Source organism: Castanea sativa, chromosome 11 (assembly GCF_040712315.1).
Source record: "Castanea sativa cultivar Marrone di Chiusa Pesio chromosome 11, ASM4071231v1".
Classification (NCBI taxonomy): Eukaryota; Viridiplantae; Streptophyta; class Magnoliopsida; order Fagales; family Fagaceae; genus Castanea; species Castanea sativa.
The window spans coordinates 61,673,059-61,693,408 of NC_134023.1; the positions used below are offsets into that span (position 1 = coordinate 61,673,059).

At 32.8% G+C, this 20,350-nt stretch overlaps 1 protein-coding gene across 1 annotated transcript; it reads left to right on the plus strand.

Moving 5' to 3' along the window:
* The first annotated feature begins 13,366 nt into the window (after positions 1-13,366).
* On the plus strand, positions 13,367-18,017 carry LOC142615610 (uncharacterized). Its single transcript, XM_075788347.1, has 2 exons — positions 13,367-13,502; positions 16,234-18,017. Exons 1-2 carry the CDS (start codon positions 13,403-13,405, stop codon positions 17,745-17,747), a joined length of 1,614 nt encoding a protein of 537 aa, XP_075644462.1. The 5' UTR covers positions 13,367-13,402; the 3' UTR covers positions 17,748-18,017.
* The last annotated feature ends 2,333 nt before the right edge of the window (positions 18,018-20,350 follow it).

The window sequence follows — 20,350 nt, forward strand, 5'->3', positions numbered from 1 at the left end:
TTAGAGTCGATCTGCAAAAACTAAAAAGGGTGTGCACTTCTCGCTAGAAATAAAGTAAAAGATAAGATGCAGGTCCTTAGAAGTTTTGGTATGGTCGCACATGGGGACAATCTCTAGCCGCCTTGGTTGAGTTGGCGTGAATGATCAACAAAGTTGACAGATGGTACCGTGACATGACCAATATGCATGATTGGTGCACAGATTGAATAATATAATCTGAACTGAAGAAGTAAAATCCTATATTCCAACTCCAAGAATTTTTACACATGAAAATACGAAAATTTTAAAAACGTTATTAGCCAATATATTAGAGATATGGTGTTGTGCAGAATATGTAATTAATTTGTAATGGACTACTAATTAGATTTTGTTCTTTGCAACTTATGCAAGTTAATATATTATAATTAACCATCTTTGACAAATTATTTATGCTAAAAGAATTTTTCATTTTAGCTGAAATTTACAAAACAAACTAAGTGTATTTAAGCATAATTAAATTTCTAAAAAAATCCATAATCATATCTAAGGTAACAATATTTTTTTTCACCAGAGAATTTTTAAAACTCAAAACTCTATTTTACAACCACAACTCCTCATAACTTTTTTTTATAAATGTTCATTTTAAATTCAAAACACGGTTTTCTAACAGCTTATACAAATGCACTATTAATCAAACATATATTGCTTGTTACATTTATTTCTTTATCTCCATGCACAGATTTTTTTTTTTTCTTATGTATGTGTATATATATATCACCCGTTCCGTGTACGTTGTATTTGGGCCTAAGAAGAGTCCACAACCAGAACCCAAGCCTAAGGGGCTAAGGTCCAAGAAGTGTACTACTAAAACAGTACCCTTCCCCCAAGGCTCCGATTTCACACAAGCATAACTACTTCAATAACGAGAGAAACCACGCACACAATAGAAGTTAAAGTCTTTTCTTTCTTTTCTTTTTTTTGGGAAATAACTATTCACTTCAAATATATATATCATCAAGATTGTTTGGGGAGTGTGAACAAAATTGATTATGAGATTATTGATGAAAAATCAATGTAAATGACATTATTGTCTACTTTACTGAATCTTTTCTAACACATGCTAAGTAACGACATTGTCTCCCAGTGTAAGGCTTTTAGACTCCTTAAGACAATATGTTTAACCTAATATTAAGCCAAGTTGATTAACAAGTGTTAGGATAGATGTGGTTCACTTGTTAAGAACATATGTCATTCTTTTATGTAATTGGCTAATCTTTTGACAAAAACGCACTTTGCTTGTATTTGGGTAGATCTAAGATATTTTTAATACTTCAAGAAATAAGGTTTCAAGATCAAGTGTTAAAATCATGCAAGTCTGTTCAAGAAACAAGCTGAAGAAGTGCGTGTCATTAAAGCTCGACAGCTAGCATCTATCGAGCTTAAGAAGTTGTTCCAGCCCCGTGGCTCAACAGCTGCTCGATAGCATCTCGACACCTACTATCTGTCAAAATTTAAGAAATACAGAACTTCAGATTTGTTTTGATTCCAATCCGTGGATGTCTTCGGGCCTTCTTTTTTTATAACTCTAGACATATATAAGGCTTATTTTGAAGGTTGTCAAATAAGAAAATACAAGGAGAACACATGCAAAAGGTGACTGAAGCCTTATTCTCTCAAAAAGAAGATACTGCATCTTTGCGTCTTAAGGTTTTGTAACCAAGTGTTTCTTGATTTTCATTGTTGATGAAGTGAAGAACTTTGCAGCCAACATTCTTCTTCCTCAAGTTGGTGAGAGTCATGTACTAGGATCTGTGCATCAAAAGGGTGGCGTTCATATATTGGAGAGTTCAGAGATTCTAAAACGGTAAAAGGTTTCTGCTATAAGTTTATCTACGATGATTGTAAAGTCTAGGGACAAAGGTTTTGTACTAGATCTGAAACTTCTTTTTACTATAGTGAATTACTTTTCAAAAAGGTTTCCCTCCAGCTTTTTACTGTGAAACTAGTTTATTTCATTGGTTTTCCTAAGTCATCATATCTTGTTTTATTTGCTTTTCCACTGCACTTATATTTGACATGATATTGATGTTTGTTTGTTTTAACAAGTTTTATTCATAGTAAATCTAATTAACAACTTGAGTTTAAAACTTGTTAATTCTATCAACTGGAGTCTAAATTTCCCAACAAGTGGTATCAAAGTGGGTACACTCTGATTGGTTTAATTTCCTAAGTGTGATCCTTGACCTCCGTTGTCATGGAAACTCTTGATTGTTTTGATTTGCATGATCTTGTGTTGAATGATGATGATGATTTTCAAGATGCCTATTGCAAGCTTTATAATATTTGTATGAAATCTCTTGAGTTTTCTACAAAATTAAAAGCTAATTTTAAAAAGATCAAACTTGAAAGACATGATTTGATTGCAAAATTGGATGAAGCAAATAATTTGAATGAGAAATTTAAAAATCAAATTTCATCTCAAGTGGACAAAATTAAGAGTTTGGAAGAGCAACTAGTTGAATTTAAAACTGAAGTTGAAAATTTAACTAGTGTCAAACTTGTTGTTGAGCCTAACTCAAAAGAAAAAGATTTTAGGATTTCTCCATTTAAGAGGAATCATCAAGATTTGAAGGCTAATATTGCTAAGATAAATAAAGGTAAAAGATCTGATGTTAACACTAAAGTTTCTAAACCTATGTCTAAATCTCCTCTTAGGATGAAAGAAAAATCTGTTTTTGTCCCCACTTGTCATCATTGTCACATTGTTGGTCATATTAGGCCAAATTGTCCTAAGATGAGGTCTCTGTCAACCTCTAAGGTTAGACCTCCTTCTAGGAAATCGAGTAGCTCTAAAACTGCTCATGTTTATCACCATTGTGGTGTTTCTAGACACATCCGTCCTAATTACTTTAAGTTGTATCCTCAAAAGCAAGTGTCCAAACGGTCACAAGTTTCCTCTAAAAGGCCTACACCTTTGTTTGGAGAGTTATTAAAAGCTTTGAGCTTTTTAACTCAATTTAAGGAGAATCTTAATTCTTCTATGTCCTTTAGTAGACATACTAAGACACGTGCCTTTTCATCTTCACGGCCAAAGACTCGTGCTGTGTGGGTGAGAAAGGAGCCTAAGACTTAATTATTTTTTCTATTTGTCCTCTGCTTTAATTCTTTCTATCTAAAGTAGGACTCTCTTTTCTTGATTTCTTATTTACTTTTGAAATCATGCTTTCATGCATTTGCATTTTTCTTTCATGCTTTCATGCATCTGCATATTTCTTTCATGCTTTCATGTTGTTTGTCTATTTTTGTTTGGTTGTTTTTTTTTTTTTTTTTAAAAATAAAAAATTTGAAAAATAAGAAAAAAAAAAAAAATACAAAAACAGTGTGTTTGTGTACATTAGTTCTTATGAACCTTAAAATGGCCAATGAAAAAAAATTCTTTAAACTTTGTATCTCTTGTAGCTTAGATGAGCATCTTTATGCATAACTAAGCAAGTGAGCTTTGTGGCTATTTGTTTATGATGAGTAAGGTTAAATGATCTCTTGTACTTAACACTTGTATCTTTTTTTTTTACGAGAATAACTAGAAAATCCAAAAAGAAAGGTATAAATAACCATCTCACCACTATTACCCACCAATCATGACATGACATCTGTATGCTTTGGTATAGCAAAAGTACAATGTCAAAAAGCTTAACATAATTGAGTATTTCTTTTTTCTCTTTTGTATACCCATGCATGATTTGCTTAATAAAATAAAATATGAAAAGAAAATAAAAAGAAAAAAGAACAAAATGTTTTACATATAATTGCAAGCGTGTATTTTAGGAAATATGGAAGTTATAGGATGTACCTCGAAAGTGATAGTCCCCATCAAACAGTTATGATTGTGTGTAAGTTAAAGTGACTTTCTTATATCTCAAATCGTTATAACATAGAGACACATATGCAATCTTGCAATGTTTTTCACACACAACACACAATATTCTTTGCTACTCTTGATACATATGCAAGTACAATGTGATTTGGCCATCACAAGGTTTACATGTGTTGATGTATACTCACTAAACTATCTTAACTTGTTTTTGAAATATAAAATTGGTTAAACTTGTTTAGTGTGTGTGTTTTTGAGATCTAAACACTTATTATTTTTATTGTTGAGAGATATTTTTGAGAGCTTAAAATGTTGTTTGGATCTTTGGTTAAGTTGTATTCTTGATTGCATTCATATATGTGTTTTTCTCTTCTTGAAAAACTGTTTTAAAGCATCTTGACAGCTCCTCGACACCTTTCAACAACTAGGCTATCTATCGGGCTCTTAAGCTTTTTCTTATCGCAATCTTGACACCTCTCAACAGCTAGGTCAATCGATTGAGAATTTTTCTGTCTACTCGATAGATCCTCGACACATTCTCAATCCATTAAGGTCTGCTCGATAGCTTCTCGACACCTATTGATTAATCGAGATTCTCTTGCATGCATTTTTTTTCACATGTTTTGCATCTTTCTTTTATCTTAACATCCATAGCATCTTGTTTCATTACATTCATGCATTTATATGGATTCCTTGGGCCTCCCCTTGATCATCCTAGATCATCTTTATGTTTATCAAGTAAAGCTTTATAGTTTCTTGTACCCTTTGTCAATCATGACAAAAAGGAGGAGAAATTGTGGAGAAATTGTGGTTTCTTCTTAAGATTCTACAAGTTAGGGGAAGAAATGCATGCCTTGTAAAGGGGAGATGTGTTTCATCTTGTTAGGGGGAGTGTTTACCTCCTTTTTGTTGTAGGAGCTACTTTTAGCTTCTTCTTCTTATACACCGGTCTTATAACCATGTTTTATATTATGTTTATCTTTGATATATATGTGATGATGTATGTTTTCTTCACCTATCTCTACATATGTTGTTTCTTTTCTATCTTTATACACATGTTTATTTATTTGTATGCAATCTATTATTTTTGCTTCACATAAAGATGCCTTGATATGTTTTGTTTAAAGTGTTTCAGAAATACAGGTTGTCAAAGTCTACTTGTCATGAACTCTCTTCTTGCAAAAATTTTCAAGAGTTTATGTTAGGATAGATTTTATTGTATTCAACAAGTGAACATGAGTTGAGTGTTTTATGACTTCTCTCATATGTTCATTTGTTTTTTGTGGTTTTGTCACGGATTACTAAAGGGGGAGATTGTTAGGGCATATGTGGTTCACTTGTTAAGAACATATGTCATTCTTTTATGCAATTAACTAATCCTTTGACAAAACGCACTTTGCTTGTATTTGGGTATATCTAGGATGTTTTTAATACTTTAAGAAATAAGGTTTCAAGATTAAATGTTAAAGTCATGCAAGTCTGTCCAAGAAACAAGCTAAAGAAGTGTCTGTCATTAAAGCTCGATAGCTAGCATCTATCGAGCTTAAGAAGCTGTTCCAGCCCCGTGGCTCGACAGCTGCTCGACAGCATCTCAACACCTGCTATCTGTCGAGGTTTAAGAAAAATAGAATTTCATATCTGTTTTGATTCCAATCCATGGATATGTCTTTAGGCCTTCTTTTCTCATAACCCTAGACATATATAAGACTTATTTTGAAGGTCGTTACATAAGATAATACAAGGAGAATACATGCAAAAGGTGACCAAAGCTTTATTCTCTCAAAAAGAAGCTACCGCGTCTTTGCGTCTTAGGGTTTTGTAACCAAGTGCTTTTTGATCTTCATTGTTGATGAAGTGAAGAACTTTGAAGAACTTTGCAGCCAACATTCTTCTTCCTCAAGTTGGTAAGAGTCACATACTGGGATCCGTGCATCAAAAGGGTGGCATTCATATATTAGAGAGTTCACAAGTTCTGAAATGGTAGAAGGTTTCTACTGTAAGTTCATCTATGAGGATTGTAGAGTCTAGGGATAAAGGTTTTGTACTAGATCTGAAATTTCTCTTTACTATAGTGAATTGCTTTTCGGGAAGGTTTCCCCTCAGGTTTTTTATTATGAAGCTAGTTTGTTTTATTGGTTTTCATGGGTCATCATATCTTTCTTATTTACTTTTCCGCTGCACTTATATTTGACATGATATTGATGTTTGTTTGTTTTAATAAGTTTTATTCATAATAAATTTAATTAACAACTTGAGTTCAAAACTTGTTAATTCTATCAACTGAAGTCTAAATTTCCCAACAACAACTTTGTTATTCAAGTCTAGGTTAAAAATTATGAGCACAACAAATATAATGCGAAAAGTAAAGAACACAAAGATCTGATGATCCAGGAAAACCAAACCGGTCAAAAATCAGAGGAGGATTTGACCTAGCTATCTTCAAAGTAAAAAACATATCCATTATGAAAGAATTAAAGTTTTACAAAATGACTTAGAACACTAACATCCTAATGCTACTTTGTGTAGAAACTTACTACCATGACCATGTGACAGCTCTAAGTCCACAGACTTCTTTCCTTGAATCTTCACCAAACACAAGTTCTCTTATTTGTGACTTTCAAACTCCACTCAAATGTTTGGTACTTTGCAGGATCTTTGTGCAGTAACTGAATTACCACCAAAACTTGATTTCAAATCTAGACTTTAGTAGAGCTTTCCTTGTGTTTTAAGGTAAACATCTCTCAAATCTCACACTAGATAAAACACAAAACTATTCAAAGACATCTAAAATGTGGCTAGGGTTTTTCCTTTTATACTAGAAGTGAAACACTTAACCCTACACATCATATGGGCTTGGGCTGTGTTTGAAATTTCTGCAGAATTTACTGATTCACAATTCTCAATCGATAGAACCTTATTTTCGATTGATCGAGCCTTGCAATTTTACAAAATAAATTCTTGCAAAACACTCGATTCAAACTTATTCTTAAACAAGCTTTGAGCAAGCCTAAACCTAGACTCATTGTTTTGATCATGGTTTGCCAACATATACAAAATGAAGTTCTAATACATTTAGTTCCTAAAGTATTAAAACCTAACACCTAGTATTATGCTAGCCTGCGAATTACCCCTTGATTAACATGATGTCTTTGACATCTTTGCTGAGTGTGCTTAAGAAAATTCAAGCACAAGTGTATGTATGATTGACGAAATATATGAGAGAACTAGGAGCTCTTTTTCTTCTCTCACTCTCTTTTTTTTCTTTTTCTTTTTTTCTTTTTCATTTTAAATTTGATCAAAATGTCTTTTTTTTTTCTTTTTTTTTTTGAAGTATGACAAATTCCAACCAACTCAATGCTCATTTGAAGGTTCTAAAAATTAAACTTCAATTCATTGTCAAGTTTTCAGCTTGGAATGTTTGGAATGAAGGAAAGAAAAAGAATAAAATATAATGAATATTCTATTTATTCTCTTTTTAACACATACACAGAAAGAAAATGAAATATGGATAGAAGTATGTATAGATCGGAATAGAGGATTTTTTTTTTTTTTTTTAAATCTAATTTGATATGTCAGGTTGAGAAATTTTCAACCCAATTCAACCCAATCCATCATATGTATAGGAGGTTGGGTTTCTGGGATGGACTTAAATATTTCATAACTTGTAAAAAAAACATAAGTTTTTATCAACTATTTAAGACATATTTTTTGATAAATTATTAAAATTCACATAATATGCCTAAATCATATTTTAATTTTCAAACTTAGCAAAAACACTTTTCTCAAAAATTATATCAAACTAAAAATAAAAATAAATATTATAAAATAAACTTATATATCAAGTTGGGTTGGGCTAGATTGGTTAAAAAATATATCTATCCGAACTTGACCCAACCCAAAGCTAATAAAAAGTATCAACCCAACTCAACTCCCAAAAAACCAACCCAAAGCATCAGATTGTGTTGGTTTAAGTCGGTTTTTTGGGTTAGTGAGTTGGATGCGCATCCCTAAATATGATTTAATTTCTATAATTTGTTTGGGAATTGGGGATTTATAAAAGAATTAATTAAGGCAAAATAAATATGTATATTTATTAGTATTGATTTTATTTTCTTTTTTCTTTATCGGAATCTAGAAAATTTCATTACTTTGAAGGAAATTACATCATGATGGAGAGCTTGTTCTAAGAAACAAGGATTCTCTTCCATCCAAACTAGATAATCAACAATGCCACAAGCATGTTCAGCTAAAAAATGCGCAGGCATATTTCCCTTGCACTTTACACGAGAAAGCCTAACATTATGAATATCATGACAAGAATCAAGGATCCCATATATTATAGGAGCAACCATAGTAGCTGCATAAGAAAGACCAGCTAGACCCTGTACACATTAGGTGAATCCCCTTCTAAAATGAAGTCCTGTATTCCAAGATCTTTTGCAAACTTCCAAAGGACCCAATGGAGCACTCATTTTCCTGGACATTGCAGCCATCACCAATCCATGACAGTCCCGAACAACAATTCTAAACCCAGCTTCCTTCTTTGCATAGAAGATAGCCCCATCAACATTCACTTTATACATATTCTCTGGAGGTGGACACCAATGCTCAATCTGATCCTGAACAGCCTTAATTGAAAGCTTTTTGGCACCAACATACTCCTACAAATACTTGCATGACCATTGCAGTAGCTCTAATTCCCCTTTCTTGTTTCCTCTATTACAAACTTCATTATGATTAGTCCAAATAGTCCAAGTAATTGTAACCACCAATGCTAAAATATTTTCCTCACAATCATCCAACATCATCATTTTCCATAACAAGTCAAGAAAAGAAGGGAATAAACCAATAAAACCATGTTGGAAAATTCCAAAGCATTTCCAAATATTTTGACCTTTAGGACAAGACCAAAACACATGTCCCGCGGTTTCCGACTCCAAGTTACACTCAGCATAGATATCCTTAACTAAAATCTTTCGGTGTTTGAGAATCCTCTTTGTAGGTAATATTTCCCGACATGCACTCCACACAAAATGTCAAATCTTATGAGGCACATCTAATTTCCAAACACGCTTCCAAAACCTGTTCATATTACTCTCATCCAAACTAGAACCTGAAGAACCCAAAGGAGAAGCAGCCAAGATATCAACAGCCACCTTATAAGCACTTTTGACAGTGAACACCCCTTTGTTAGTCTTTGCCCAAATCAGCTTATCTTCAGGTAGGCGCGTGCTCAATGGTATACACTTAACAGTATCCACTTCATAAGGTAAAAGGAGTTGTTCAATTAAGCCCGAATTCTAGCAAGAATTATTAGAGTCAATCAACTCAGAAACTCGAAAACCTGGAGAAACATTAACCCGAGGAGAAATTACCATATGAGAAGACGAATTTGGAAGCCATTTATCACCCCACACTCTAATATTGGTCCCATTACCAACCTGTCATCTCATCCCCTGTTTAACCACCCTTTGTGTAGCCATTAAACTTTGCCAAATATGAGAAGGATTATTCCCCATGGAAGCATTCACAAAATCACAATCAGGAAAATACTTTGCTTTAAAAACTTTGAAGACCAAAGAGTGTTTTCCAACCTGCAAATGCCACCCCTGTTTTGCAAGAAGCACCAAATTAAACAGTTTGAGCAATTTAAAACCTAATCCCCTAGAAGACTTAGGCATACACAACTTTTCCCAACTCAACCAAGCTGTCATCCTTTCATTTTGCTTCTGCCCCCACCAGAAATTTCTAATCAAACTTGTCAATTCATCACATAGAGTATCCGGAAGCTTGAAACAACTCATCGTATAAGTCGGAATAGCTTGGGTTACCGCCTTGATAAGGATTTCTTTCCCCACCTTTGACAACAACTTCTCCTTCCAACCCGAGAATTTCTTAGTAAGTTTCTCCTTAATTGAATTAAATGAGTTTCATTTGTTTCTTCCAACCAACGACAGAAGACCAAGATATTTCTCATGATTTCTGATCACCTATACCCCAAATTGATTTTTGATTTCTTCCTTCACACTTGTGTCCGTTTTAGAGCTGAAAAACAATGATGTCTTTGTTCTATTCAGTTGCTGACCCGAAGCTACCTCATAAACTTGAAAAATTCACTGCAAAGAGTTAAAAGATACTTCACAGAAAATTAAGCTATCGTCTGCAAAGAATAAATGTGAGAGCTTCTGCCCTTTTCTACACACAGCTACTCCATGTAAAACACCCACCACAGCAGCCTTCTTTATCATTGCTGACAAACCTTCAGCACATAACAAGAAAAGATATGGAGATAAAGGATCTCCCTGACGCAAACCCCGAGTTGGAACAATGTTACCACATGGCTTTCCATTAAGCCTAATAGAGTATTTGATCGATGAAACACACTTCATTAAAAGAACTCGGACTTTCTTATCAAACCCCAACTTTTCCATGATTTTTTCAAGACACCTCCATTCAACCCTATCAAAAACTTTGAACATATGTGATTAGCTCATCACCCAGCCAATAAACTATAGCAGTCTTTCATGAAAGTTGTCATTATCTATGTGTTATTAGTTCTATAAAAATATTTTAAACTAAATGGCAAAACTCAACCAATTGACATTGTATTAAATTGGCATACACAACCACACTCATCCGCACATAAATAATACACAAAATGTCTATTTAATCAATCAAATTCTTGAACAATCACTAATTATACTGTTTTTTTTCTTGAATCACTAACTATATTACAAAAAGTTATTATAATATGATAACAATACCAGTGCCAGCTGAATGTTAGAGCAAGAAATGCGGTCGCTTAAGGCCTCAAGTAAAAAAAAAAGGCCTCCAAATTTTAGCCAAAAGGGTTATTTTTTAATCAATAAATAAAATAATATTTTTTTACCAGATAAAAAACAAATAAAAAAGAAAAATAATGCAATGTCTACAATATTTTTCACAACACTTTTACAACTAATGTTAAGTAGTAGGTTGTTATTGATGATAAAAAAATTAATTATAGTGATATTATCAGAAAACAAAAAGTAACTTAAAACCTAGGATTTGTTGTAAAAAATATTGTGAATATTGCACTTCCAAAAAGAAAAGAATAATAATAAGAGTTGAGTTTCCAAACTTTTACTAGTTCTCATCTAAGTTTACCATTAACACCGCATTGTTACTTACCACTATCAATCTGCCACATCAACAAGTATGAAAAATTTTGTCAGACTTTTTCTATCTATAAAATCTCTAAAAAAAAGAAAAAAAAATCTACATAGTTCATATTAATTAGTAAAAATTTTGTATCTAAAATAAGATAATCAATTTTTACCTTAGGCCCCCAAAGTCATCAAGCCGCCCCTGAACAATACACACATTTATGTAACAAACTGTATGTGTTTCCTAATTATTAAATTATGAGAATGAGATAGTTAATTAGATAATAAAAAATAAAAAAGAGATAAGGTGAGATTCATGGGAATGAGGTCAAAGATCTTAAAAAGAGAGAGAGAGAGAGAGAGAGAGAGAAGTCTGTGATTTATGTTGTTGTTTAGTCAATTTTGGAAAGGGCTAATTTCTGTTGGTGTTTGGCTTTGTGTTGAGCTGAGCTGATATGTGATTAGGATGTGCAAGATTTAAGTTAGGATGTGCAAAAGTATTTTTTAAGGATAAATTAAAGTAATAAATATATTACATGTGTATATATATTTATTTATTTATTTAAAAATTTCAAGTGAGGAGGTTCAATTCCCCCAAAGATAAGCTAGCTTCGCCCCAGCTGCTAAAATGCCATAAAATTCATAGAATGCCCCAACAATAGAAGAGCAAATATCCGACATTAGTTTTACCGACGCCTTCACGAAAGTTTTTTCCAATGCATTCAACAATCAACATATGCCAAAACTAGTTTTCTCTTTGTTTGGAGAGTGCTTTCTTTTTCCCTAATCACATTGCTCCAAATTTGGTACTTTTGTGATTTGAAAGCATACATTCGCTATAGTAGGTTGGAAATTGTCTCTGTTAGAAATATATTAGCTCATTAGCATAAGCCAAAGCCTAATTCTACTTTGTGTGCAAGCCAAGTTTCCTACTTGTACTAGAAATCTATTAGTTTAGGGTTTAGTCTACTATATATACACATGTTATGGTTCATTGTAACACAGGATTTGTTCTACACTCTAATATATTATTGATGTAGCCCTTTAGGGTTTCTTCTGTAAATGTAGGCCATTAAGCTGAACCGCGTAATCCTCTTGTGTTATTGTGTTCTATACTTTATGCTTTCACTTCCGCATCTATAATAGCATATTCAACATGGTGTATCAATGCTAATATTTTACATGGTATCAGAGCTGCCTTCTTATGGCCATGGTTTTCTATCCTTACGGTGTATTAAAAGCATTCTTTGTCTTCCTCGGTGTTTCTTCGCTGTGTTCATCTTCTATGGTTTGTCACTGCTGCCGTCAAAATTCTCCGGTATAGTCATGTCACCGTTAGAAGTCGCATCAACACTGCAAGACCATTGCCTTTCTTAAGCCACCGTCACAGAGCCAAACTTCGTTCAAGGGGTTTTTTTAACCTAATCAAATCTCAAGATTTCATCAAGTTTCCATCTTGAGTTTGAGAGGGGGTGTTAGAGATATATTAGCCCATTAGCATAAGTCCAAGCCTAATTCTACTTTGTGTGCAAGCCAAGTTTCCTACTTATACTAGAAGTCTATTAGTTTAGAGTTTAGTCTACTATATATACACATGTTATGGTTCATTGTAACACAGGATTTGTTCTACACTCTAATATATTATTGATGTAACCCTTTAGGGTTTCTTCTGTGGATGTAGACCATTAGGCTGAACCGCATAATCTTCTTGTGTTATTGTGTTCTATACTTTATGCTTTCACTTCCGCATCTATAATAGCATATTCAACATGGTGTATCAATGCTAATATTTAACAGTCTCTTCCATTTCTTTTGCAGGTTTGCTGATTAAATCACAATTCCGAAGTGCATCACTAGCCTTCTTCTCTTATGTTGATGTAAGTAGCGGACTCGACTTTCCTAAGTGGAACCCGGATCCAAGGCAGTCCAATCAAAGTTTGACAAAAAAGAAACAAAAAAAAACAAAAAAACCAACAACTATTATTGTAACATATATCCTGTCATGTGAGCCATGACATAAGAGGAATATCATGACAAGACCAAACCTGGAAATGGCATACACGATGCATGTATATTAGTGGGGTTTTGCCAACTTGCCATCTTCGAAGCTAGGGCATAAAAGCAATAACTGTAAAGTACAGTATGTACAACTACATTTTCGGCATTTTTAGTAGCAAAGTCAGCCAGCACTGAAACTGTCATTTACCTTAAAGAGAAATAAATCAGAAAGGCCCCAAGACTTCATGCAATGAAGCCTTAGTTAGTGCTGCGCAGGTGAACCGATTAAACAGCTTTACTAAGCTCACAATATATAATGAGACCTACAAGACTCAAAAGTCTCAAAGTGACTCAAAGCTTGAAACAACTAGTAGAAGTGCAAAGCCTAGTCTCTTAAACACTGTTCACTATGAAGACTAGATCCTTTTGTCAAGGGGCTCTTCTGGGCTTCTTGGTGTGCTTCTCGTTTGCTGTGAGCTGCTATGGTGAACCTGGTCAAGACTCTTCAGGTATATTTGTTCTCTAACATAATAAGGGTATTTTTGCTCAGCTATTTTAGGCTAGCTCATAGCTGCTTCCTTCATTGTTTAAACATTAGGATTTGTAGACTTGTAGCTACTGCTTGTTGCTAATTTGTTACAGTTGCTAATAATAATAAAATTTCACTAAAATTAAACAAAAAATAAATGAATATATGAAAAATAAAACTGGCATCTATCTAGTATAGTATTAGCAATATAAAAGATACAATTTTTTTTCCCTAATACACTTCAGCTTAATCATATATTAACTATCAAAATAGAATTCAATTTTTTTTTAAATCCCAAAAAATTATCAGTAATAATATAAAAAGTCAGATTTTGCTAGATCTTTCATTTTGTTGAAAAATAAAATATTCATAAACAATATGCTCACTTTATAAACAAATGGTTATGTTATTGATTTATAGTCCTTACTAATCATTAACACAATTCAAAAAAAAATTTACAATTTTTGAAGTCTAAATATCCTACATTATGATTACAATGGTGAATTTCTATTTTAGAACTAGTTTTTTTCATAATTTGTGAAATCTTTTTTTTTTTTTTTGAGAAACAAACACACACACACACACATATATATAGGAGAAGAGAGATGAGATAAGGGAATACACTCACACACCAATACCAAAACTGCATGCGGTAGTTAGTGTTGCGGAGCAAGTGATAAATTCATTCTCCATATCACACCTTACCGATGTGGGACAACTCAACAACACTGATAACAAACAAATATCGTCAAATGTAATTAAAAATACTTATGTACCTCTTGAGAATCTAAAATTGAGCTAATAATAAGCAACTCCGATCCATTATAGTTTCACTAAAACGATGATTCAATTATTACAATTGAGAATGTAAAAAATGTTAATCAATATCATTCAACAGTAAAGTTATCTCGCTAATTGAGAAGAAAAAAAAAAGGAAAAAAAAAAAAAAAAAAAAAAAAAATAGACACGCTAGTAATCTTTTAGGTGGGGCTAGATAGCATGGCAGCACCCAACTCTTAATTTCTAAACTTTTAATTTCGGTTCCTACAATAGAAGTGTTATACCGAACATATGTTACGTTCGAAATGCATATAAGTCATTACTTTTTTGTAAGTGGAGTTATATATATATGTGTGTGTGTTAAAATGGTTTTTTTTAAGGGGCCCACTAATCACAAATATAGGTTAAGTTCTTATTCTAATTTTTGAGCTTTTTGGGCCAACTTTCAATTTTGGGATTGGTTTTCAATTTTGGAAGGGGGCGATGTATGAATTTTTTGAAAATAATTAAAAATATTATTTTTAAAAAAATACAATTTAAAACTTTTGAAGTCCCTCTGGTCTGGTGGTGGTTCCATCACTCTATATATTTACCATGAAAACATTTAAACAAAAAGAAAAATTAATCGTCTATGGCATTCATTTTACAAACCAAAGAAACAATCACCATACAAAGCTTATCTGAAAAGTGAAATTACTCTATTTGTTTTGATGAAATTTTTTTTATTTTATTTTTGGTGTTTAGTATGGTAGAAGTCTATGAAAATGATTTTATAGTCAATGAAAAACAAGCTCAATAGAACACAAAAAAATTTCCGCTTTTAAAAGCAGAACACGTGTTGTGGAATACTAAAAAAAAGAAATATAACAATTAAGCTCTGCACCAACAAAACTCTCCGAATGGTATCTTTTGTTTCTTTGCCCCTTTCTCACCACAGATCAACTATCGACCCTCTTTTTTAAAACTATATATATATATATATATATATATATATATATATATATATATATATATATATATATAAGAAATAAAAAATATAATAGGTTATAAATTTATCATAAGTGGGTTTTTGTAAAATGTAATATTACCACTCTATTTTTTTTAGAGGAATACCAGCCGGTTTTGATTCTTTTCTTATTACCTCATTTTATTTTTTATTTTTTGTTTAATTCACTTCTCTATAATATGGGAAGGATTTAGTCACAACCTTATTTCAAAATTTTGCCTATATATATATATATATATATATATATATATATATATATATATATATATATATGTGTGTGTGTGTGTGGGCCCATGAATCATTCTCTATAATATGGGAAGGATTTAGTCACAACCTTATTTCAAAATTTTGCCTATATATATATGTGTGTGTGTGTGTGTGTGTGTGGGCCCATGAATCATTGAGCACTTGACATATGATTTGATGAGAAGAAAAATGATTACACATATAAAAGATTACATGTCTACACAATAAGGTTAATCAAGCTTCTTCGCTAAAAGATTTGTAACTTAACTGATTAATACATTTTGGTGTCCATAACATCCAAAGTATAACTCTCCTCTCTCTTGTTGTAAACTATCAGTTTATTATTTTTTTAAGTGTTAATAAACCTCCCTTAAATTATTATAAGATTAAAGTTAAGCGCGCGCCCCCCTTAAAAAAATTTCTAACACCACCAGCAATAGATATTGCTCTTAACATCGAAGGTTTCTTCATTCCAAAGCCATTTTCTATATCAAAGGACAAAGAATAAGACATCCTTGCATATAATATCATTCTTTTTGTTCCATCATATAATTTTAAATGACTGATCATCATGATAGTATTTGTTTTTATGTTTTATTTTTAGAAGTGATAGTATTTGTTTGTGCTGGGCTTTGTGTATAATTCTAAATGATTCATTTTAATGTATTTGTTTGTGCAGGGATTAGTGTAACCACCAATGGAAAGTCTAACAATGAAGGGTTCAAAGCAACTGTAGATCTTGATAAAGGAAGATTCAAGAAACCTTTTCCACCACACATTCCAATCTTTAAGAAACCTTCAATTCCCACTCTTACAAATCCACACCCACCAAAAGTTTCAATTCTTAAAAAGACACTTTTACCACCCATTCCTACGTTCAAGAAGCCATTTCTTCCACCAATTCCAAATTTTAAGAAGCCACTTCTTCCACCAATTCCAATTTTCAAGAAGCCATTACCATCACATGGTCCAGTTGTGAAGAAGCCACCACATGTTCCAATTTTGAAGAAGCCGCTTCCACCATCAACTCCAATTTTCAAGAAGCCATTACCACCATCGGTTCCAGTTTTCAAGAAGCCACTTCCTCCAACTATTCCAAGTTTCAAGAAACCAATACTACCACCAATTCCAGTTCTTAAGAAGCCATTTCCATCGTTTAAGAAACCGTTTCCATTTAATAAGCCGATTCTTCCACCTATTCCTGATTTCAAGAAACCACTTCCATCAATTCCAGGTTTTAAAAAACCAATTCTTCCACCTATTCCTAATTTTAAGAAACCATTTCCACAAATTCCAGGTTTTAAAAAACCACTTCTACCACCAATTCCAGGTTTTAAGAAGCCAATTCTTCCACCTATTCCTGATTTTAAGAAACCACTTCCATCAATTCCAGGTTTTAAGAAGCCAATTCTTCCACCTATTCCTGATTTTAAGAAACCACTGCCACCAATTCCAGGTTTTAAGAAACCACTTCTACCACTAAATCCAGGTTTTAAGAAGCCAATTCTTCCACCTATTCCTAATTTTAAGAAACCACTTCTACCACCAATTCCAGGTTTTAAGAAGCCGATTCTACCACCAATTCCAGGTTTTAAGAAGCCGATTCTTCCACCTATTCCTGATTTTAAGAAACCACTTCCAACAATTCCAGGTTTTAAGAAACCAATTCTTCCACCTATTCCCAATTTTAAGAAACCACTTCTACCACCAATTCCAAGTTTTAAGAAGCCGATTCTTCCACCTTTTCCTAATTTTAAGAAACCACTTCCACCTATTCCAGGTTTTAAGAAACCTAATCTACCACCAATTCCCAGTTTTAAGAAGCCAATTATCCCACCTATTCCTGATTTTAAGAAACCACTTCTACCACTTCCAGGTTTTAAGAATCCATTTCTTCCGCCTATTCCTGATTTTAGGAAACCATTTCTACCACCAATTCCAGGTATTAAGAAACCAATTCTTCCACCTCTTCCTGATTTTAAGAAACCATTTCTACCACCAATTCCAGGTTTCAAGGAGCCACTTTTGCCACCTATTCCAATTTTTAAGAAACCACTCCCTCTTATAAAGCCTTTGCCTCAATTTCCAGGGTTTGGAAAGTCACTTCCACCATCCATTCCAATTCTCATGAAACCACATCTTCCCTCTCCCCCAATTCCCAAAGCAATAGTCAAGAAGAAACCTATTCCTTAGAAAAAAAAAAAAAGTTATAGATATATATTGTAATAAAGGAAATGGTGGTGATTGTTTTGTACGCATATAAGTTATCAACAATGCTAGAGTCAATGACAATGTTCACAAAAAATTGAACTCCCTCTCACATTTGAAGTGCAGTGGAATCTAGTTGATGTGAAGGCTCGTGTAATAAGGAGAGTGAAAAAGTCTGTATATTTTTTTGGTGCATCTAGCACTGCTCATAAATTATATAAATTTGTTATTCTTGTTATGTGGCTACCATCAAATATCAAAAAGTGAACAGTGCTAGCAAAAATGAAAATACTTCCAAATTTATTTTTCACATACAATTAACAACCATTTCTCCACACTAATTGATCTCCCCCCACCCCTAACGAGAGTGTTTAGTGTTCACTAAAATGATTAGTAATTTTTTTCTTGACACCATGCTTGATCTTGTTTTCTTGACACTAATCAGTCGTCCCATTTAGTTTTCCTTCACTCATATTTCAAGTCAACTGAAAAAAATTAAAAAAGAGTCATTGATAACTCATAGACAACTAACAGATAACATCCACACAAAAAAAAAACCACCATATAAGAGTTAACTCCAAGATAAGAAGGAATTTCACTATTAAAATTGAAGTTTGCAACCAAATCAGACACATGATCCTAGTCTCTACCTTGAAGATACTTTCAATAACACCGCATAATTTGTTCCAAATAGCTTGGACTCTTCTTATTTGAAATACTCCACGTGAATCGCATTTGAGTTCAAGAACTGCTTTAAAGATTCTTATCCGCTCTAGAACTGATAAGGTACAATGACTTTAGCTTAAATCACCAAACAAAAAATTCATCTTGAGATTTTAAATTTGAATTGACGGATTAGCGAAACTAGGTTTAAGAATTTCTCTTTTGTACTCACAATACAAGCTCTCTAAATCTCTATTTTGTACATTCAACATGCACATTTTTTCAAAGAATGTAAAAATGTGTGAATTGAATTTACAAAATTGTTTATTCTTCAATAAATTGTGTACATTCAATAGTTTCATTGAAAAATTGTGCACGTTGAATATACAAAATTGTAACTTATAGCTTATAATACTCTTATTAATGGTTGTATAAAAAGGGGAAGGTTGAAGAAGCTTATCAATTTCTAGAGCAGGCAATGAAAAGGGGTTTAATGCTGAACAAGTTTTGTTGTACTCCTCCTATACATGTTTATTGTAGACAAGGGGAATACTCCAGGGCCTTAGATTTGCTTATTAAGATGACAGAAGGAATACATATGCTTGATTTGGTTTTGTATGACACTCTCATCCATGGACTTATTGTCGCAGGAGAAGTTGATGTTGTATTGGCAATGCGAGAAAAAATGTTGCAAAAGGGAGTATTTCCTAATGATGGTATTTATAATGTTTTAATAAGTGGGCTTTACAAGAAAGGGAGGCTTCCTACTGCCAAGTGGCTCTTTGCTGATATACTTGACCAAAATGTACAACTTGATGCTTTTGTTTATGCCACTTTGGTGGATGGGTGCATCATAAATGGTGACATTTAGGAGGCCAAAAAACTCTCTGAACTCATCATTGAAAAAGGTATAGACCCTGGTGTTGTGGGGTATAATGCCTTGATTAAAGGTAAAAGCAGCATGACTTGGATAGTGCACTAAAGATGTTTGGGCTAATGATGAAACAGAGATGCAATCCGAATGTGGTCACCTACAATGCCCTCATAAATGGGTTTAGATACTAATAGAGCTAAAAAAAACTTTCAGAGAGATGCAATCTTGTGGATTGGAGCCTAATGTTGTTGTCACACACTATACTTATTGGGAGGTTTTGTAAAGATTGTAAACTTGCAAAAGTTGCCTCCTTTTTTGAATTGATGTTGATGAGCAAGTGCATTCCTAATGTTGTTACCTTTCATTATCTTGTAAATGGGTTTGCAAATATTGCACTGACTGCAATTCCCAAGGAAAGCAATGAGCATCAAGAGGTTGAGAAGTCTATGTTTTTGGATTTTTTTTTTGGAAGGATGGTATCAGATGGATGGGTTCAAGTAACTTCGGTATATAATTCTATTATCATCTGCCTTTGCCAATATTAAATTGTTACAATTGCTTTGCATTTGTGTAATAAGAAGAAAGCTAAGGTTTCCTTCTAGATTTTGTTTCTTTTGTTGGCTTGCTACGTGGTATTTGAGTGGAAGGAAGAGCAAAGGAATGGAAAAACATTTGTCCTATTAGTTTTTTCACTTTCTTTTTTGAAAAATTAGTACTATTAGTTTACCTTCTATATGTAAAATTAACATAAACAGATGCATGAACGGTGTATTATACAATGTTCGTATAAATGTTCACAATAAATGTAAATTAATAATTATCCATTCTTTTTTTGGTTAAAAAATCACCTACTTTAAAAAAAAATTAAAAAATAAACTATATCAAACGAATTTGGATAATTCAAATATTACTTGTTTATAGTAGATTCTTTAATGGTCTCTTTGTAATTGTACTTGTTTCTTTTAAATTAATATCATGTTCATATGATGGATACTCTATTACTATCGATTTTTAGGGGAGATTCCTCTAACATGAGTTGTGGAAAAATTTT